Source organism: Amia ocellicauda, chromosome 7 (genome assembly GCF_036373705.1).
Source record: "Amia ocellicauda isolate fAmiCal2 chromosome 7, fAmiCal2.hap1, whole genome shotgun sequence".
In the NCBI taxonomy this organism is placed as follows: Eukaryota; Metazoa; Chordata; class Actinopteri; order Amiiformes; family Amiidae; genus Amia; species Amia ocellicauda.
Window position 1 is genome coordinate 3797633 of NC_089856.1, and position 22408 is coordinate 3820040.

The following is a 22408-nucleotide window of genomic DNA, read 5'->3' on the forward strand; positions in this document are numbered from 1 at the left end:
TATATATATATATATATATATATACACTCACCTAAAGGATTATTAGGAACACCTGTTCAATTTCTCATTAATGCAATTATCTAACCAACCAATCACATGGCAGTTGCTTCAATGCATTTAGGGGTGTGGTCCTGGTCAAGACAATCTCCTGAACTCCAAACTGAATGTCTGAATGGGAAAGAAAGGTGATTTAAGCAATTTTGAGCGTGGCATGGTTGTTGGTGCCAGACGGGCCGGTCTGAGTATTTCACAATTTGCTCAGTTACTGGGATTTTCACGCACAACCATTTCTAGGGTTTACAAAGAATGGTGTGAAAAGGGAAAAACATCCAGTATGCGGCAGTCCTGTGGGCGAAAATGCCTTGTTGATGCTAGAGGTCAGAGGAGAATGGGCCGACTGATTCAAGCTGATAGAAGAGCAACTTTGACTGAAATAAGCACTCGTTACAACCGAGGTATGCAGCAAAGCATTTGTGAAGCCACAACACGTACAACCTTGAGGCGGATGGGCTACAACAGCAGAAGACCCCACCGGGTACCACTCATCTCCACTACAAATAGGAAAAAGAGGCTACAATTTGCACAAGCTCACCAAAATTGGACAGTTGAAGACTGGAAAAATGTTGCCTGGTCTGATGAGTCTCGATTTCTGTTGAGACATTCAGATGGTAGCGTCAGAATTTGGCGTAAACAGAATGAGAACATGGATCCATCATGCCTTGTTACCACTGTGCAGGCTGGTGGTGGTGGTGTAATGGTGTGGGGGATGTTTTCTTGGCACACTTTAGGCCCCTTAGTGCCAATTGGGCATCATTTAAATGCCACGGCCTACCTGAGCATTGTTTCTGACCATGTCCATCCCTTTATGACCACCATGTACCCATCCTCTGATGGCTACTTCCAACAGGATAATGCACCATGTCACAAAGGTCGAATCATTTCAAATTGGTTTCTTGAACATGACAATGAGTTCACTGTACTAAACTGGCCCCCACAGTCACCAGATCTCAACCCAATAGAGCATCTTTGGGATGTGGTGGAACGGGAGCTTCGTGCCCTGGATGTGCATCCCACAAATCTCCATCAACTGCAAGATGCTATCCTATCAATATGGGCCAACATTTCTAAAGAATGCTTTCAGCACCTTGTTGAATCAATGCCACGTAGAATTAAGGCAGTTCTGAAGGCGAAAGGGGGTCAAACACAGTATTAGTATGGTGTTCCTAATAATCCTTTAGGTGAGTGTATATATATATATTTTGCGCCACAGGAGAGTTCGCGCAACATTTTCTAATAAAGAAAACTGGATAATTTAATTTGTCTCCTGTGTGATGTCTGTTCTTGTGTAGGCATCTTTAAACATCATTAAAGTTACAAAGTGCCATTAAAAATCAAGTTATCAGCAGCAATAATGTTTTTTATGATTATTTTCTCACACCTTTGCTTCCTAATACCCTTATTGCCCTCTGGCCCACTGTAATCTGTGATCTTTATCTCTGCCGCACTACTGTAAATCTGTCTGGCAGGGTGTTGAGACAGTGTGCACTCCAGCAGCCTGTTTATAGGTAACTGAGAACCATAATTTCTTAGGCATCATGGAAACATTTCAGCTCAGACCTCTTGTCATCGTTAACACAAGGTCACAGGTCATGGTGCCTGGGGTTCAAAGGGTCCAGGAATTTAAAGTTAAACATCAACCCTCCCCACCGTCTGCCAACAGTAAGTATCAAAGCCAAAGTGCAGATCTGAACGCATAGATTAGGTGAAGCAACGATCACACTGTGGAATGTGTGGAATGAGGGGTGGAGGTGAACGTACAGATACGGCGGCTGACATCGACCTTTCAATTAAAGGGGAACAGAGGGGCGCTGCTAATCTCAATCAGTGTGTCATTGCATTTCCAGGAGAGAGTCATCCAAGCCCCTTTTATCAGCTGCTCGGTTTTAAAAGCCCGTTTGTTTGTTTTTCCATTCAGACACTGGAGGACAAGGAAAAAAAACAAAAAAAAACATTCCCAGCACACACACATACACAAACACACAAACACACACACGCACAAACACACAAACACACATGCACACACTCTGCTATTACTGCTGGTCTCAGTTTTACTACCTACGGCTCTAACGAGAGAACGGATTCGCTGGCGAGGCCCCTTTGGTAGCTCTGTTGGCTGCTGGCTCCTGTGTGTGGCTGGCCGTGAGAGCGAGACGCACCCGATCAACAGCTGTTTCTGTAATGCAGTCTGGATTATATGGGTATTTATCAGCTTCTGATTGCTATCAAGCGCGGGTCGAAACAGATTAGCTTCCCTGCCTCCCACTGCTGGAGCCCAAATCCTTCCTGTGATAATACAGACCCAATCGATACCATCTAGACTTGCGCCCAAAACTCTATGTCCCACAAAAGAGCGTCTGGGCTGTCTGTCTCCAACGAGCCGCGCTGTCACTGCCCGTTTACGGCTTTTATCTCCCGAGGGCACACGCGTCCAACCGTCGCTTTTAAAAGCCGTGATCCCCTTGGTGCCAGACTAAACTGCCTCTGACTGCCATCTCCTGCGCTGAGGGAGTAGCAGGCAGTAAAACGGGGGGCGGGGGGTGGTGATTTGAGAGCGGTGCGAGGTCTCGACGGATGGCTGCGTGAGAGAGAGGCGGATGAAGGTGTACAGGAAGCTGGCGTTCAGTGGAGTCTGTGGAAGAATAGGCCTTATTGGATTGGGGATTCACCACAAGTCAGGACACCCCGTTTGAAACACGCAGCTTCAGGTGCAATAATGGATGTTAATGAAAACAGGGGAAGCCCACCTTTGTCCGAGTCTGAAAAGCCTTCTTCCCTACCATCACACTCAGGCTGCAGGCGAGGCGGAGACGCCGCAGGGCTTTGTGTGGCCGTGTCATCTGTCAGCACGTCGACTGTTTCAATAACTGCCCGGGTGATTTATGGGTTTGAGTCAGTCAGAAAGTATTGTGTGGGGAGCTCGGAAACAGTTTACTAGCAGCTAGCTCAGATAAAACGAACAGACAGATTATGTAAGTAGAAGAAGGGAGTGGGGGGGGGACTAACTGCAAACACAAGGCTGAATATCAGGAAAGATTACAGACTGCTAACACCGAAGAGCAAACACAGTTTTATATACACTGCAGCTGTCTGCAGCACAGGCCGTGACACGCGCCGCTCAGCACCAGCACCTGGACGCAAATCAGCAGGCCGTGTTCGCTCTCCCACACACACACACGCACACACACACACACACTGTCACAGGCGAGAGCACACGTGGGCGGCCCCAGTGCACCCATTACTCTTGCTCTGTAAATCATCGTATTGTAATCAGAGCCTGTAAAGTTCATTCGAGGTGGTGTGCGCACTAATTAAAATCAAACTGGCTCGTTCTCGTGACCCAGGTTCAAATCCGGGACTTGGTTCACGATTGATCCGAGCGCTGGCGTTTCATCCCCACCGGGAATACACCACTTGATGCCTCTGAAATGTCCTCGCTTTGGGGCACCAGCTGCAATTGGAAACGGTTGTATCCCCATTTTCCCCTCAGGCCCTGATCACCTTAAAACAAATCGCCCTAAAACACATCGCCGATTTTTGCGACACTGCTGATGTTATGAGACACTCGGCTGTCCCATCTTTCAGGGATGAGTGGGTCCAGGCCTCCAGGGCAGCAGGTTGATTCCACCTCAGATCTTAATTACTCCGCCGAGCTCGTGATTCTGAGAACAACGCAAATCACCTGTTCTCTCCCCGGTCTCGGACCGTGCGCTAATTGAAAGATAAGAGTCGAACGGGTCTTTCGCAACTGCCACCACGAATCCCCCAGCGTTTCACGTGTGAGGAGCCGGCGTCTTGCTTTCAAGCAATCAGTCTTTTTTTGCTGTTGCGCCCTTCACACGAGTTGCCACAGAATACTTTGAATCAACACAAGCCTGTGTTACTGATACCAAAGGTGAAGTAAAGCATTCGACATGAAGGAGAGAGAAACAAAAACTCCTACGGGATGATTAATGCTTACAGGAGAATATAAATCTCTGGGGCTCCCTTGGGGTGGGGGGGGGTTGCTCGTCAACAGTGCCACCAAGTCTTTTCCATTTTAGTGGCCAACAAATGTCTGTCCTTGATTTGGTGCTCCTCAGCTGGTCTGGGAATTTACCGTAAACAGACGCTGTACTCTAGGTCTCTGGACTCGCCCGCGTCGCTCTCGTCAAAAGCTGTGTAAGCACTGCTGAGATCAATGTAATCTTCAAAGGAGAGGCGCTCCATCGTGTTGATCTTTCTCCACTGAGTCTATGTCTGCGAGTGCCAAATAAATCAAGTCATGAAGCAGGAGGTATTGCAATGACTTCTCAGGATTTATTTTATTTGTATATATTTTTTGTTAATGTATTTGACATTAACAGCTCTGTCTCATAATAACATAAAAGTACAAGAAACCCCAAAAGGGCAGCAGTAGACAACGTGTTTAAACGGGGGAGGCCCTGCTTTTGGTTTATTTAAAGGTTAGGTTTAAATCGTTTTCTAGTGGGGACAGAAAAACAAAAAGGCTAGATACCCATCAGCAAACATGGCTCAATTAAGGAACTCTAAGAGGTGCATTTGTCGTCCGCTCCCTGTCGGCGGTGTTTGTTTGCGCACTGCAGTAACCACACCGTGTTTTCAAACAGCGCTGGCTGAGGCAAACAAGAGCTGGCTTGTAGGCGACTGGGGGACGTGGGGGATGGGCAGGCGGGGAATCCGGGCCTCTTTTGAAAATCCCAGAATCTCAGGAGCTGCGGTAATTAACGGCCCGCAACACTCGGTCACAAACAGCCTTTGAACAGCACCAGCTGAGGCTGTTACAGCGTGACCTGGCTGTTGCAAGATCAGACAGCAGTGGGGCAGAGACAGGCTGAAGGGCTGCATATCTGAGGCCAGTATTCACGACATGCCCAATTAGAGAATCCAGCTTTTAATGTCTTCCAAGTGTGAAGATGGGTCATGAGACTTCCTTCAGTTTCATTCAGCTAAAGTATGAGAAGGGAGTCACAATATTGATCTCTTTCCTTCTGCACGCAATGTTTTGTTGTCTGACATACAGTTCATACCCCTATTTTTTTATTTTACATAAAAAAAAGACTTCCTGATCACTTCTGGACTGTTGGTTGCTAAACAAGTTTCCCTCACAGATGTGGAAGTCTTGGCTCGGTGTCGTCGTGTAAAATGCCTCCGGTCTTGTTCTGTGATGACGGGACTGTAAATACTTGAGCGATTCGTTGTGTTTCCAGTGCTGACTTTATCACTGCGGCTCAAGGACAAGTCCTCCTGTGCAGAACCTCCCACCCGGAAAGGTCACCGCGGACTCTTGAGGCTCAGAAACACTGAAGGGGTCATTCTCTCGGTGACCTCTCTCAAACGAGCAGTTTATCTCCACTACACAGATAGTTACTCAATTAAACTGAGATCTGAAAATGCAATCGGAGTCAAGGGTTCATTCACTCCCTCCCTGGGTCAGCCAAAGTGGGCTGGAGACCGTCAGAGACTTGATGAGACCTCCCACCTCAAACCACATGTAACAGGTTACACAGAGGTTGTTGAAATCTTTACTTAAGGACAGTGCAGGTCAAATAAAATAATATGTATCGTGCTAACACACTCACTAACCCACATCAAGGCCATGTGGTTGTTTGTGTATGCTGTTACCTCTTCCACTAACTAAGCTGTTGGAAATATATAATGTAATTGTTCACTTATTCTGCGCCCTTTGTCATTAAGCAAACGAAGCGTTAATTGTGCAACACATCCACCCATCCGTGTCATGAACGCTATGGGCGACTTCTGTGCATGCGAGAAAGTCAAATCCTAATTTTGATATGAGCATTAATATAAAAGCATCCAAGTATAACATATATATATATATTGTTTAGTCGCATACAGCCCTCCCGCTACATTAGTAATACTGTTATCTGGATGTTTCGCCTACATTGTTGGCACAGTTACATTAGATCCGATACACAAAGACCCGGGGCAGGGATTGCTACATGTTATCAATCTGAAATAAACCGTGCACACTTGACTTTGCACAGGAAAGCGGGCAAGAGAGCAGCAATGCACGTTAACCACACAAGCGGTGTCGGAAGGTGCCAGCGTGTGTGGCTTGGCACGCAGCCTGGCACCCACTTACCCAACTCGCTGTGCCCCGAAACCGGGCTGCGCTTCTCTCCAACTCCTGGGTGGGAATGGTCCGGGGAGGAGGGGACGGGACCGACAAAACAAACCCTGTCCGACAGTACAGTCTCTCGGTGTCCGTGAAGTATCTCGAAGTTTTGGCGGAGCAGAAAGTCCGGCTGTAATCCCAACACGGCGTACACGACGTCTTATTCACTGTCTAAATATGCACGTCAGCCTATACATACTGAGTGCATGTGCTCGGCTGGAGCGCTTGTCGCTACCTGAGCCTGTTCCTGTGTTGTGATCTGCAGTCCGGCCCCCTTTTTGTATTAGATTTTTTTCAACGGGGGAGGAGAAAAAGAAAAAAGAAAAACGAAAAACGATTGGGTTTCCTGTTATTTTCGGGTTGCAGCTGTAGGTGGTGAAGTGTCCACGCGTCCGGCAGTGCCAGCTGCGCGTCCAGACCTCAAAACTGGTGCCACTCGTTTAAAAAAAAAAAGGCAAACGCGGCCGATGCTCTTGTCCACGACCAGGACGTCAAATACAAAACTTTACACCGCGCAATGGCGCCCTCGCCTCCACGGCTGACATCTGAATCCGGATTGCACAGATGATGAAATATTCAGTGTCTCAGGGGGGCTTGGGTTTCACGACTCGCAACTGAAACACGCTGCCTACGTGGGCATCCGTTTGAAACTGCCTTGTTATTAGATAAGGTGACGGGCACTAGAAGTTGGTGCGTTTTTTTCCTGCAGCCCTGCTTTGCCCAATCACATCCACACGGGTCCTCTCTGACATGCAAAACTGCAAAGCAAGTTAAAGCAGCAACAGTGATCTCGGTGCCTGATCGATACAGACAGACCTCTGTGCTTTTCTTTCTTATTATAATGAATCAAACATGCAAAACACTGCAGTGCTGTTTGAAGTTGATTTGCAGTGAAAGGGAAAAAAGAACAAGAGCGACCTGATAACACTCTCTATACAGAGCCCACGCGTATCGAAAAGCATGATCAAACTTTTTTTTTTTAATGCATCCTACCATGTGCACTGAGATTTTATTTGCATCTGATATCTCTAGTAGTGGGGAAACGCTGCCCGGTGGTCTCTCTCTCTCTCTGGTGTATCCTTTCCATGCAGATAAGTGTGTGAGAGAGAGATTTCATCGCGGCTTCATCTGGGCCGCCGCCAGTTTTCACACAGGCCGGGGTGGATGGGCACTGTTGCAGGGGGGATGGGGGCTGGGGCTCCCACGCAAGTCTTTGTGGAGGGCTCTCTCTCAGCGCCCAGGCAGGGAAAAAGTCAATCACAACTGACTCTGCAAAGGCTGACTTCTCCTCGGTCTCCCACGTACACGTCCACTTTCAGAGGCTCTCGGCCAGCAGTGAAATGTGCCCTTTTTCTAACTGCCTCTTCAGCTGCAGCTTTCATTTTACATAAGCCTGGCGGTGAAAGAAAAAAAGAACAAAAAACAATGCTCATGTTTCTCCTGCTAGATTGATATAAACTCTTACAATAACACTGTACACTGGGAGGAATTGGAAACGGTGCGTTTGAACAAAAAGGGCAAAACACACAACAACCCACCATGTCAGATGGAGAAAGCTTAAAAATAATAGTCTGGAGGCAGATTAATGATTGTATGTCTTATCGGACTATCCTAGTTTTTAAAATACCCTCCCACTCCCTGCCTATCCCTACTGTACCCAGCATGCAAGCGAGAGGACTGGGATGTGATGGTGCTCAGCTCAGGTGATCTCGTCCCGGTGTGTGTGGGGGGGTTCACTGTAACTCAAAACCACCACTCTATATGTATCACTAGCTTTCTCTTCTTCCGTTGATTCTCTTCCCTTTAACTCTTTCCCCCCTGCTTTAAAAACGGCAACGTGTGTTTTTCCATCCCCAGTAGTTAATTTAGATATGCAAATCATATGTAAATAGAAGATAAATCCGCCTGAGTCAGAGGAGGCCTGTTAAATATTTACACAGCCTTCAAAGGAGGTGCCCAGACTGTCACCACGGCCTGCCACGTCTGTACCGGGTGTCCGTCATCCTTAAAGGCGTCATCTTCCAGACTCGGGGAAGTGCGTTCGAGGTAGAAGGCGTGTGAACAGGTTTTCTCCTCACGGTCTGGTGACACAGAGGAGCAGCCCTCGTGGAATTGGAAACAGTGGGAAGGCGGTGAGCGATTTTATCACCTGAGGCTGAACTGCCGTTAAATGTAAATCAGCTCGGTGAGGAAGAACGTTACGGAAGGGCAGGCGATGGAATGGGTGTCAGTCATGTGACACCTGGACTCGTCCCTGAGCAGACGTGTGCCTTGGAAAGGCGCACGTCTGCTCAGGGATGAGTCCAGGTGTGAAGGCCACCATCTGCAGGCCTGATCACAGGCCCTTACTGAGAGCCGCGCCAGTGTGCTTGGAGGCGCGAGTGTGAAGTTTTGTGCGACTGTGTCGTGTGCTGCCCTGGCTGAGGACGATCTCCCACTCAGGAGCAAGCGGAGAGAGGAGCCTGCTCAGTGCTGGGCTTTGGCTGGAGACCAGATGGCGCCAGGCCAGGCAGAGATCTGTGCCAACTGTTGTTTTTTGGTTTGTTTGTTTGTTTGTTTGTCTGTTTTTTAATTCCCTCCTCATCATTTTTTTATCTACGTATCTTTGTGTGTGTGTGTGTGTGTGTGTGACCCCGGTAGAACGATCGCTGTCGGATGTGCTGCTTTGGGAACGCTCAGAGGCAGAGTGTGTTTCTTTGGACGTGTCCGTGTGTGTGTGTGTGTGTGTGTGAGAGAGAGAGAGAGAGAGTGTGTCTGTGTTTCTGTGTGTGTGTGTGTGTGTGTGTGTGTGTACATTTGCGAGTGAGTGTGTGTGTATGTTTGCATTTGCGAGTGTGTGTGTCTGTGTGTGTGTGTGTGTGCATTTGCAAGTGAGTGTGTGTGTGTGAGAGTGTGTGTGTGCATTTGCGAGTGAGTGAGTGTGTGTGTGTGAGTGAGTGAGTTTGTGTGTATGTACATTTGCAAGTGAGTGAGTGTGTGTGTGTGAGTGAGTGAGTTTGTGTGTATGTACATTTGCAAGTGAGTGTGTGTGTGTGTGAGTGTGTGTGTGTGTAAGTGTGTGTGTGTGTGTGTGAGTGAGTGTGTGTGTGTGTAAGTGTGTGTGTGTGTGTGTGAGTGAGTGTGTGTGTGTGTAAGTGTGTGTGTGTGTGAGTGAGTGTGTGTGTGTGTAAGTGTGTGTGTGTGTGTGTGAGTGAGTGTGTGTGTGTGTAAGTGTGTGTGTGTGTGAGTGAGTGTGTGTGAGTGAGTGTGTGTGTGTGTGTGTGTGTGTGTGAGTGTGTGTGTGTGTGAGTGAGTGTGTGTGTGTGTGTGTCAGTACTGCAGGGCACTGCTCTGTTAGCGCCGTTGCATCTCGCCTCGTTGCTACGCCAACCACAAATTACCCTCTCCTGTGCTCCATAAACAAGCCCCCCCCTTCCACCCTGCCTGCACAATCCAGGCCACCTCCGCGCCTACAGCCCCGACACCGAGGCTCAGTGCGCTCACCGGCCCGGCACCGGCAGCACCGCGGCCGCGGGGACTCGTGTGGGTCCTTTCCCTCCTTCTCTTGCACCTGCGTTTTCCAGGAAGCTCCTCTAGACGTGGGACGGTTGCCGCTCAGAAGTGGTCGTCCGTCAGCGCTTGACCGGCGCAGCTGTGTGTGACTGAGATCAGAAACACGTTGCACCCCCACAGGAGGAGACTTTTGTTTTGTCATGTTTAGTTGTGTTTGTTTTTCTCTGTCTGCCTGTCTACATTCATATCTCTTACGCTTTCCTTCTCTCTGTCTTCCGTTCCTTCCCTGGAGAATCGGTCAGTGTTGTAGACTCAGCACAGCGATGCTGAGGAGGGAGGACACAGTGGAGGACTCTGAGGCTGGGCTGACATTATTAACCTGGGCCTGCCCTCCTCTCACCTCACCACGGTATCCTCTCTGTAACACCGGGGCCACGGGGCACCACTCGGGCCCGAAGCCATTCACCCCGAGTGTGCGGTGAAATCAGTGATCTAGTTAGGCACTTCACTGTGCCCATAAATCCACCCTCCTCCGGCCGCGCGTAAAACACACTCGACTCCTGCTGCACTACGACTCGTCTCCTTCCAAGGGGTTAAGTGTGTTATAATTGGAGACGATTCACTCAAAAGTGGGCCCGTCTCCGCTTGTGAGTCTGACCTGCATTCCGCCAGTGTTCCCGGTTAATGAGTTGGACTAATTGCTGCTTCCTTAACTGGAGCAGCTTAACACTTCAGCAGCTGATTCTGCAACCTGCCGGATCTGTACTGCTGGAGTCCTGGCGCCCCGGGCCCATGCCAGCATATCCCTGAGAGAAATGAGAGGCCCTTCGTGCGCTGATTGTCTGTGAGTGAGTTTGTTTGTTTGTGCTGGGGGAGGGGAGGTCAGGGGTTTGGGCACACCAGGGGCAAGGGGCAGTATCATGTGGAGCTGCCGATCTGCAGCAGACAGTCAGTCTCTGCCCCTCAGTCCTCACTCGGGCCTCCTTGCAGCCTGTAGTTGTGTATTGATGCTTTTGGGTCATTATTTTGGGTCATTATTCCTGCGGGTGGGAGCAGGAGGAGAAAGAGAAGACAAAGAATAAAATTATGCAAAATTGAGCCAGATGGAAAGACAAATCCATTATCCAATCAAATGTTCCACGTCATCCCAAACGAAAGTGTCCAGATACCTGCCCTTCCGCCCCCCGGAGTGGGCACTGGAACAAAGACGGAAAGGCCGCTCTGCCTTTGGCACTTTGTGCGGTCCCCTCAGATCAGAGTCTCGCTGGTGCGGACGCGGGCATGGCAGCCGGCCGAACGTCTCTGTGAAAGAGCAGCATGCTGTCCGGTGAGATGAGCCACACGTTTGATACCTTCGCCATGAGTAGCTGCACAAATACCCGCCTAAAGCCTGGCGCTGCCCTCAGCACACTGATCAGAACAGAGGCTGCCCTGACCTGGATTATTTCACCTGCACTAGCCAACAATAAATACAATTTATATGTAGAGCATGCAGAATTCCCAGTGGCAGTGTGTATGAACGTTCATGAAGTGGCCGCCTCCAGCCATGCACTACCCCCACCTCTCTAATGCACACCTGAACACAGACAGCGAATTTTGCTGCGTGTCTGTTTCACAAGCCCGTATATGCTTAGCTGGGAGGGCATGCTTCGAATTTCAATGAGCCCAAGTCCCCCTCTCTCTCTCTCTCTCTCTCTCTCTCTCTCTCAGACTCTCTCTCTCTCTCTCTCTCCCTCCTCATCTCTGACACACATACAGACTCGTGCTCTCTCTCGCTCTCATGCTTCCACTCTCCCTCTCCCCCTCTCTCTCTCTCTCAGCAGCTGTATCGGAAGCACCGAAGCTGGTAATTTCAGCCACTTAATTAATTAGCCGAGCTGCTATTTCCGAAAGACAAATAACAAGGACCCATCTTTGCAGGAGGGGGGAAGGGGAGATCCGCTGCCGTTGCTTCGCTGCTTTGGTTTGTTTTGGGTTTTTTTTTGTTTTGTTTTTTTTCTTCTTCCTCCCAGTGCATTGAGCGAGAGAGCAGCAGCAGCAGAAGACGGAATCAGAGAGTCTGCTCGGCTTTGACTCTGGAGGGGGGGAAGCAGCAGAAGAAGAAGAAGAAGAGGAGCCAAATAAATAACAAAAAAAGAGGCTATTTCCCTTCCTTCCAGCTGGACATGGCTTCTCTATAGGAATTCAGCACACAAAGAAGCAAGGGAGCAGGCTGAGGTAGGCTTGCACTGATTCTGTACCAGCTTGAGTTTGCAGATTTGAGTGGGGGGTTTCATATCTTTTTTTCCAGAGGGGAACACCAGGCAGTCGAGATTGAAAATCCCTCTGTTTGGGATCCCGGGGGAGAGGGACCAAATTCTGCAAGAGCGTGTCTCGCCCTCTCTAACCCACATTGCGATGCTAATGCAAGGGACGCCAGCTCTGGCAATTCCCAGGTCCCCCGTTTCCAATCACTGCGCGTCAAAATCCTATTATAGCAGCTCCAGTTACCTACTGAGGAGTTGGAAGTGTAACGGTGTTTAGGTGAATAATGTGTGTGTGTGTGTGTGTGTGGGGGAGGGTGGGGGGTGTTAATACAATTACAGGAAAATACAATGCAATTCTGGAAAGTGTGATTTGAAATGCCAGGAAAGACGCTTTTGTGGTTTTGTTTCGTGCCTCTGTAGGAGTGCAGTCCAAAAAAACAACAAAAAAGGGAGAAACATGCATGCTTTGAGTGTGTGTGTGTGTGTGGGGGGGGTAATTTGTTGTGTATCTTTTGGTTTTGCTAGGGAACCCAAATAACGCAGCCCCTGCCACCTACAGCCGGAGTCTGTCTGAGGCATCGCGGCGCTCTGCACATGTAGCGGCTGATACCAAGCGTGAAGGCAGTGCAGGCTTGTCGGGGGTTTCGGCACGATCGGGGCAAGCGTATGGTGGGGGAGCGGGAGAGGAGACGTCGAAGGTGAAGGTTTGGCTTTGCAAGGACGGCAATGCGATGTTAAAAAACACAAAAAACTGATTGCACAAGCCAATTTCCATCTTTCTCCCTTTGGCAAACGGTTTTCCGTAGCAGTAAGACAGACTGAAAGGTGAACATATGGCCTTGTTTTGTTTACAGCTCCTGTCTGTCTGTCGGTCCCCAAAGGAGGACTGTGCTGCAAGACTGGTCTCTCTCTGGTTTGATGTATGGAAGTGATTGAAATGTGAAATTATTTTATATATATAATGTCTTCTTCCTCCTATCAAAGTAAAACTGAGCTGAAATAATCCAGGAGCTTGAGGACACGGTAAATTGGCCTGTTGGTCCGTTCTTCGGCCCTGGAGCACGGGGATTCGCACAAGAAATGTAGAGGCTTGACTGACGTTGCAAGGATCGCCCCACAAAACCAAATTAGCTCTCCTGTCCTAGTTCTGTCTGTGCCGCTCCGTGTGCGCGCTCGTGTGTTTGTGTGTGTGTGTATAGATTGCCGGCTGACCTGTCCCGGTGCAGGACTCCCCCCCTCCCTCCCGCACCTGCCATGCCAATATGTCAGCTTCCCTCAGACGGGCATTGCATCGATTGATTTCACACCGAACACTCGCTTGTTTGAGGGCAGTGCCAGTGTTTGTCAAGCCACCGAAAGACCAAACACATTCGCTTCTCAAGGGAACGGAAATAAAAAATGAAGACGGGGCGAAAACGCTTTTTTAAGTGAGCCTGTTAATGCAGGTCCTTGACATGATTTCTGGGTCCTCTAGCTGTGAGAAGTGAGCTCAGTCTGTGAGTATTTAAAATGGGACACACCAATCACTTCTTTACACGCAGAGGGGCAGGTGTTTGGAACGAGGAAACTCACAGAGATCCTTCAAAGTAGATTGTCCAGGGTCAGGTGTAGCTACTGAGGAGCCTAACGAGCAAAAGCACACGGGTCCCCCATCTGTTTAAGATCCTTCTTTAAGAGCTGGGTAGAGAATTGGCACCAGGTGGGTTCTCTGATGGGGGTGTCAGGGTGCCTGGGTGCTGGAGTATCCCCCTCAGCGCCCACCCGAGGGTTGCGCAATACGGGAGTCCTCCAGACACACGGCTCTTATCCAGGCCATGAGTTTCATCAAGCGCAATTGAGCGAGTGCCGGCGGGGGAATAGAGGGAGATGAGAGATTGTGATGGAAGGCAGGAAGTCTTACACTCGAGGGACAGAGAGAGAGAGAAAATATTGCAATGGAGTGGTGAGCTGCGGTCTCTGTATCCCGCGGCGCACTGAGCATCGCGACTCCGCAGCCCTGTGTCACGCGATGAGAGCAGAGCAGGAGCTGCAGGGATGAAGTGTAGCACATCGGAAGAGGGGGCTGCAGTCCTGGATCTGCAGTCTGAGCACCCCCCCTCCCCGACTGCTTTTGGGTGTGGCGACTCTTGAGCGGAGCCGCCATGGGGCATCATGGGTAAGGCTTCGGGCGGGTGCTGACCAAGCCATCCAAGCGATCGTTTTTTTTAAACCCTATGACACTAAAAGAATGTATGGAAGCAGTTTGGAGTCGAGGCTTCATTCTCCACAGAGCTATGAAGGATGGAGGCCGTATCTGAGCTGATTATTTGGTCAGTTGGACAGGTGACATGTTCTCCAGGTCTTCAGCCTTGGAGAGAGGCCTTCAAAGGTGCCAGAGCTCCACAGCCGCTGTCTGAAGGACATGGGCGAAGCATGACTTTTTTCCCCAGGACTTTCTGACTTTTCCCTGTCCAGATTCCAGCAGTAGCATCATGGCGGGGCAGTAGGGAAGAGATGCTCAGTTCTTGGCGGGTGGGATGTGTGTGGGTTTGTGTATGTGTGTGTGTGTGTGTGTGTGTGTGTGTGTGTGTGTGTGTTTGGTGTGGTGGGGTAGTATAATTCCCCAAAGTGGCACCTTTTTGTGAACCACATCACATTTCAAATGATCAAAACACTGTTGTGTACGCATAGACAGAATTAAACACTCAGGCAATCGCCAAGTAACGTTGCGTTTCACAGGACTGTAATGAGCAGATCGCCAATTCCAGATTGCATGGCCGGAAAGGTCAGGAAGCGTTGCAGGCGCTTTGTGCATCCTAATAACTGTGCATTCGGCACGGGGAGGCGGCCCGGCGACAGAGACGTCTCAAGCTGATCCTCATTAGACACTCACAGGGAGGTCTATAAATACGGCCCCATCTCCTCTCCCCTTCAACTAAAAGCTCAGACTCATGAATTATTCATCAGACTTTTCATTTAAAAAGTATATTTATTTATATATATGTATTTTGTAAAGATGTCAGAAGTTTCCCAAAGTCGTGAAGCTCTCTGTTGGTTCCTCTGAGCTGCGTCAAACACACTCCAGATAGAGTCATGTGAGTGCGGTCCCGTTTATAACCAACCAGGGAGACCGTACACCAGCAGCTCCCACTTCAGGGCAGCTCAACCGGGGGTAGATTTTTCAGCCCATCCTGACGCAGGTCTTAAGGAATTGGTTCGGCCCGAGCCCGAGACGTTGGGATATAGGAGACAGGGTCACAGAGAAGCCACACGAGTCTCCGTATGTAGGGCAAGCTGTAGACGCACCTATCTCTAGGCACCTGTGTCTGTTCAGACCCACCTGTTCTCCAGGCCACAGATCACCTGCAGTTTCTGTTGTGTTTTTTGTTCCCTTCTTTCCGTGCAACAGAACTAATCATTTACCTCTGTGTCTGACGGGCATCGGCAAATCAATCTGTTTTTATCGGCAGGGGTTAGTCGTGTAGAAAAATCTAAACAAAGTAAGTGGCTCGAAAATACAAAGTCAAAACAAATGAAAGCCGGATCTGCATTGGAGCTGACAAAACTGTCAGACAGTGGAAGCCGTTGTCGGTCGGCCATAGCGGAAGTTAGCAGTTTGTAAACACAGTCCCGATAGTGGAGGTGCGCAGTCACATCAGAAATGAATGTAACTGGGACAGAGGAGAACAGGTGCATTGTACTGCTTGAGAACCGGGCTGTGGGTTTCTACTGCCGTCTCAAGTTTCGGCTCGGTCGTCCATCGAGGTATCTCTGTGATCTGAAGCTTGTGCCCCCTACAGCTTTCCTTTGCAACAGAGGGCACAGAAAAATCTCTGGTGGGCCGCCAGTGCAGCTGTGAGCCCGGCTCCCGCTCCCTCTCTCGCGCCAAGGCCGGTGGAGGAGAGTAGTCCGGCAGGGTGTCGTGGGCGGCCCGGCTGAAGTGCGCTGTCGTTGCAGGTGCTGTGTGACCGGGCAGCAGAGCGGACCGAGGAAGATGGCGGGCGAGAAGCAAGGAGTGAAAAGCAGCTCCTCCATCGTGCCCTGCTTCGTGTTTGTGGAGGTGAGTCAGCTGGTTGGTTGGGGGTGGGGGGGCAACAGCACAGGGTCTTCACAGTGGGGCGGAGGACCTGTTATACTTCTGTACCCCCACTCTCACCCATGGCCTGTGTTATTTATGGTCGATGAGCTCTTTGGGAGATTTGGCACCTTTTCCACTGGGAGAGGTTCCTGATCCGACCGTCCAGTTCCTCCCAGAGGTGTGTGGGACACGCAGGCCCCTATGTCTCCCCAGCGGGCACTACACAGCGATCTCTTAGGCAGCACGTCGTGTACTGGCAGTCATGGTGCCTTTCCCAGATGCCAGCCTCCCCCGGGCACAAGCTCTGCGCAGTCCCATTACTTGTGCTAATCCACAGACCTGGGATGATGTGATGTAGCGAGAGCAGCTCCTACATCTCTCAGCCCACGGGCCGGGAGAAAGCACTCACAGCAGGGGGACGCACAGCGGGTAAAAGGTTTTCTGTGTCTCTCCCTGGGTGTCTCGTGTTTTGCCTCCTGGCTGCTGTTGTAGATCTAAAGACTTGGAGAGTGACACCGCACTTTGGCTCTTTCTGTGTTAGGACTGTCAGCGCCCGCTCCGATTCACCGTCCGGGGGTGGGGGCTTCTGCGCTCGCCACATTAAGCACGCTCTTTTCCCAGGCACACTTAATCCCGTTGACGTCAGCCAATACCGATCTTCTGTCCGTCCTTGTTAGCGAGCGGCGAAGCGCAGTGGACCAAGATTTCCGAGTTGGCGATGAACCCCATTCAGAAATTAAAATATAAAAAGAGAAGCAATTGTTGTGCAGGCTGATGTGAGACACACAACTGTGTAAACTCGTGCCTGGTTTGTGTCTGCCTGGTTCTGAGATCAGCCTTAAAGTGTACTAAGTGTGTACTCCCCAAAATCTTTTGGTGTAGACCCTCGTCCTCCACTTCCAAGTCCAACCCGAGCTTTTAACTGATCGAATTGCTTGATATGACCATCTTGCCCAGGTCTAGCAGCAGGGCCTGGTTTAGGGCAGAAGTTAACTGAGGTATTTGCTTGATTAAACCTGTCTTGTTTCCTAGTCCCGCACACTAAGGCTGCAGCTTCCATGCGTCTTGTTGTTCTGCTTCGACGAACAGTGGTGTGAAACCCACGCCGAGCCAGCCATGCTTCTTACGGGCCTATTAGATACAGCATATTTCCCCCATTTGGGTCTCTGCATCGTTGAAACCAACTCTAGCGAGGTGTAGCAAAAAGTGGGTAAACCAGTGGTCAACCCGATTGCAGTGGTCCGCCCAATGTCTTGATTGCAGTTCAAGCACAGCGTTAGTGAGGAAGAGATCGGCATGCAGCATACGATCAGGCACTAAAAGCCATCAGACAAAGGGGGGTGCACCGGGAACAGGCTTTAAAACAGGGGGATTCAAACTGTGCTCCTACGGGCCAACAGTGTCAATGGTTTGAGCTCTGATTTGTTGATTAAATAAGTCACTTCTCTCCAGGCAGCCAATCGCTCTCAGCAAGTTACACCTCGAACTTCAAACCATTTGTCTTGCCATCTGTTGTTTAAAGCCCCTTTTAAGATGACCTCTAAGTATCACAGAGGTCTGGCTGGCAGAAGACACCGGGGCGATCCAGGAACTGAGGCCGAGAGCACTACGGTAGACGCCTGCAGACCGTGCCACCTGGGGGGCCAGGAGAGCAGTCCGACAGCCCTCTCCAGTCATGTGTCTATGAGATACGGGCTCTCTCTCTGCTGTGTGTCACTGTGGGGACGTCACATGTAAACGCCAGCGAGGTGATGCATTCCCCAGAGCCGGGCCGCTCCTGCCACGTGCGTTAACCCGTTCAGTCCTGTGTGCCAAGTGCCCGGGTTAACGAGCTACTGGTTCCAGAACTCTTCCTGGAATATTGCACGTTAGGAGGCACAATCTGGGTCACGTAACTTGTTCTTCTTACACAACTGAGAGAAGAAGAAAATAAAGCCCTGTTTAATGTGACAGTTTAGTGTGCATCCACTTAATGAGTCTGAGTAAGACTGCTGTTCGTCTCAGTGATTTGGAAGGGTCTTGTTATTTGCAAAAGGATTACTTCAGTGCACTTCAGAGAGCTCTGCACAAGTGCTTCCACTTACAGCGCTTTTGTAAGGAGGGTGATCTTTTTGGTGCAGGAAGGGGGCGGGGGTTGTTCAGGAAGCAGCGTTAGTTATTAAGGAAATGTGGTTAAATGTTAAGTAGTTGTTTGTCCAGAGAGGAAAGGAGAAGAAAGTTTTGGGAGGAGGAAGTGATGGTGGGGCAGTCGCGGACAATCTGGTGTCCTGCTTTGACTGTGACTGAACATCTGGACTGGCCCGTGTGTGTGTGTGTGTGTGTGAGATCCCCCCCCACAGTGCAGTGATGTAACGATACCCTCTCAACAATATGAGCCTCTTCACCCTCCATGTCACACACACCTCCCTCATCTAGAAAGCCAAGGTGCTGTGAAATGCAGGAGGCAGAACACGGGCCTGTAATTCAATTGACCCCGGTTATAAATCACTGCTGTTTAAAACGATAATCCGATTCCCATCTCCGTCTGGCTGCCTGGGTCTCGAATGCACCGGGACAGGCCCCTGCCCGGGCGTGTGCGTTACAGGAGAATGCACTCGTCTCAGCAGACTCGGGCCGCAGACATCCACTGCCTTGTGAAGACGGCTCAGCATCCTTTAAAAACCATCCTAGACGTGATGGCCAGCGCTGACATCTGCGGCTCAGTTTGGGATCAATCAGACCGGATACGAATCAACTATGATCTGACAGAGAAAAGCGCACGATATCACTCCTTCTCATCCGTGTTGGCTGTATGTGGGTTTGCTGCTCTTTTAAAACACACACCAGTGCGCATTAAATACATATTAACATTGTGCTCGGGTTCATTGCTTTACATTACATGTGTCTGTTGTAATTTCCGTCTCATGCAGGCGCTGAGCGTGTAGCGCGATCTGTGTCAAGCGGCTCGGAGCCTCCCGGGCCAGCCAGGCAAGGAAGGTGCAAGGAAGCCGTTGAATATCTTGGAAGACGTTTGCCATTTTGCTTCCCTCTCTTCCTTCCCTTTTCTTCCTTTCAAACGTTGCTCTCTCTCTCTCCATGCAGGCGGCAGCAGAGAGATCTCTAACACGGGCTGAGTTTTGCCAGCTAAATATAGCCCGATGTGTGGGCTCTGCTGTAGAGCGTGGCGCAAGTCGCTGTCTCCTCGCAGAGTAGCTTTTATTCAACATAGCTACGGGGCAGCCTTCTCCCCACTGCGCTGCTCGTGTGTTGGCGATGGGAAGCCGTGGGCGTGGGTTACCAAGGAGCCGGTGCCGCGCAAGTTTGGCTTAGGATGGGGAATTGGTCTCCAGGCCCAGTACACAGCTCTGGTCAGGGGAAAAGTGTGTCCTCAGAGCAGCAAGACATTTTTGTGAATATTCACGCCCCCAAACCCAAGCTATTCTTGTTTGACTGAAATATATATATATATATATATATGGGGATCTGGGCAAGCTTTCTCTCAGAGCTGGAGAGAGGGGTTGAGCTGAGCTCCTCCGCCACACAGCGCCCCGCACCCCCGCAGCGATCCGGCAAACAGTGCAGAGAGCAGGCTGCGTCCGCCTCCGATTCTCTTCCCCCGCACTCACTTCCTGCCGGGGGAGATTTGTGTTCCGGATTAAAATTACACATTTCAGCCTGAGCAGAACCGAGAGGAAGGAAAACTGCACATCGATTGTGTATCAGCAAAAGCGGATAGTTGCGTGTATCGATCAGAAGAAACCTTTTACACAGGCTTCCAAAAAAGTTTCTTATACTCTTATACTGTAGAGTTGGGACATGTTGGTATATTTTGGTAAATAAAAGTATAGCTTGGATTTCTCTGTGAGGAGCAGCTCCTTTTTCTCATCTTTCATGCAGCAGTTGAATATGGAAACCTGACTGTAGCACTGCTAATTACAGTACTGCATAATACAAACACAAATGCTCCAGTTATTTGCAGACTTCACAGATATATTAGTCCACAACCCCTATTTGGTCAGTATTTGCAATATGACTCATTTCCAGGAGAGGGGGCTGTGGCTGTGAGAACCTGCCAAGGGTGGCCTGTTTCCGGCGGCCGACAGATGGGGCTGTTTGCCCGGCTACCCAGCGGCACTCGCGGCGTTCCCATGGTGATTTGGCTTCCCGTGTTATCGCCTCTGAATTGGATTGAAGCACCGGAGCCACAAATAACCAGAGCGTCTCCCAATTACAAAATTTCCAATTAAAAATAACACACTCTGTAGAGTCAGGAGATCAAACGTTTTCAAGCTCACTTTTATAGCCTGCCTGGGCAAATCATCATCATAGTTAATGGTGTTCAATTCAGGTATTTGTGTAACACGGTCCCAGCAGATACCTACTTTAGAAGGGCTATTTCTGAAACCGGTAATACTGGTGTATAATAGACTAACGGGGAGAGTTATGCCTACAGTTCGGATTCCAGAAGCAGGATTTTCGACACCTGTACCAGTCCGAACAATCACTCCACGAGCTAAAGAGTGATCGAGACCCAGAGAGGTGTGGGGAATGTCTGGGGGGACAACGGCAGGGGAAATACCATTCACAGACAGGGGCTTAGACTGCATTTTCACGTGCCTTCCCACTCTATACGTGAGCCAGTCATTTGAGAGAGAGGGAAGAGAGATGCTGGCGGGGGAGACGTGGTGCCTGTAATGGTGCCGGAGAAATCTGCCTTTTGAGAGCTCCACTTTGCTTTTGTTTGCCTGTCATGGATCTATCACAAGGTCAAGAGCAGCCCATCGGGGGAAAACAATCCTAGTGCTGTGTATTTGTGTGTCTTTGTGTATGTGTTCTGGAGCGCCAGAGCCTGGGGGGGTCATACAAATACATAAATACATGATAATAATCTTGGGTTCATGTGGACACACAGTGCAGAGTTGTGGTTGAGATCCACAGTGCTCTGCTTCCCCTGTTTTCTTCCTTTCACACAAGGCAGGGGGAATGTGTGTACCAGGGTGGCAGACGGGTTAGGGGCGGGGCTGTCGTCTCACCCCCCTCTCACGTGCCATCTGACCCTGGCATGAGGACCTGGCGAGCGCCGGAGAAGGAGTGTGAGATGGATGCAGCACACAGAGTCGGGCTATGGTGAAGCCACACACAACCACACGCATGTACGCACACACACACACACAAATGCATTTACATTGTGAGTCTCTCTGGGTGAGGGTGTCTGCTAATAAATAACTAACTAAATAAATAATAGATATACACACGCATACAACTGCACATGCACACACGCGCTCACACACACACACACACACACACATGCTCCCGCACACAGAGCACTACTCCACATCCCCCCCACAGCCTCTCCTCTCCACCTTCCCAAGGAGCTCTGCCTGTTATCGGCTGGGTTCTGTTTTCCTTCTCAGAGGCCACAGATTACAGGCGAAGCTGGCGCCATCTGTGTTCCCGTGGTGGCGGTTCTGACCCTTTGTGTTGTGCACGTTTGCCAACTTTGTGATCAAACTTTGTGATGTAAACCTTTATTTTATATTTTTGATTCAGTTGCATTATCATCCAGACTGACAAGGATCTGTGAAAGTATTACGCAAGACGCGAAAGTGACAGTGTGGAGTTTCATAAAAACAAACTGAATAAAGCGGAACACAAGTTAGACAGATAAGGAAAAAGGGGGACAGGTTTCGGCGGCTCCAGCGAATGCCAAAACCCATCCTTTGACGTCCCCAGCTGCCCATCACTTGCTCGCTCCACGTGTCACGTACCGGGAGCACGTTCTGTTTCAGGAATTACATGCAGCAGGTGCCCTGGTGATTTTTTTTCCAGCCCGGGAAGAACCAGGGATCTACAGTTAAGCTGGGGAGCATCTGCGCGCACAGACTGTGGGAGAGGCGGACATGTGCTGTGAGACAGACCCGGCCGTCTGGCGCCCGATCCTGGGCTCAAGGAAGATGGTCCCCTGAGTGTAGAACGCCGACACACAACATTCACACACAAACGCGCTGAGTCTCTCGAGCGCCGCACAGTCTGCTGTGACCAGGAGCTGTCTGTTTGAGGAAAGATTATTTTTCTGTCTAATGGGACTCAGCAGACTCAGCTCATCTCAGCAGGGTGTGATTGGGAAAAAGAGGCCACCCTGATGTCCTGATTGACTTATAATCAGTGGGCAGCAGATGTACCTCTAGTGAATACGTTTTTACACCCTCTGAGGTGGCACTGGGCCCACTGAAGTCCACAGGGAGGCGCCGTGGATAGTACTGTAGTATTTCGGGGGTAGCGTCCACAACAGGGAATCAAACCCCGGGCTCCCGTGCCAAAATGCAGTGATCTTAACGTATGACTAAAAGGCCCCTTAGCGAGGCTCGAGATCACTACACTTCCCTCTGCCACGCTACATTACCACGACCCTCTCCAGTGGCACCAGGGTGTCTCTGA

General features: G+C 50.0%; 2 protein-coding genes across 3 annotated transcripts in view; one reads left to right on the top strand and one right to left on the bottom strand.

Moving 5' to 3' along the window:
* The window catches only part of palm3 (paralemmin 3), a 29024-nt gene extending 22224 nt beyond the window's left edge, over window positions 1-6800 (bottom strand). Inside the window, exon 1 of the mRNA XM_066707992.1 lies at window positions 6164-6800. The gene's annotated coding sequence lies outside the window, so the exon portion shown is untranslated. The remainder of the gene's footprint in view (window positions 1-6163) is intronic.
* A 4403-nt stretch (window positions 6801-11203) lies between these two features.
* Window positions 11204-22408, top strand: part of plppr2a (phospholipid phosphatase related 2a) — a 38523-nt gene continuing 27318 nt past the window's right edge. The window contains exons 1-2 of one of the 2 annotated variants that reach the window (XM_066707994.1): window positions 11204-11905; window positions 15871-15973. In XM_066707994.1, the coding sequence (XP_066564091.1) occupies window positions 15908-15973 (66 nt within the window). In that variant the 5' untranslated portion in view covers window positions 11204-11905; window positions 15871-15907. The remainder of the gene's footprint in view (window positions 11906-15870; window positions 15974-22408) is intronic. The other variant, XM_066707993.1, reaches the window with a different exon arrangement.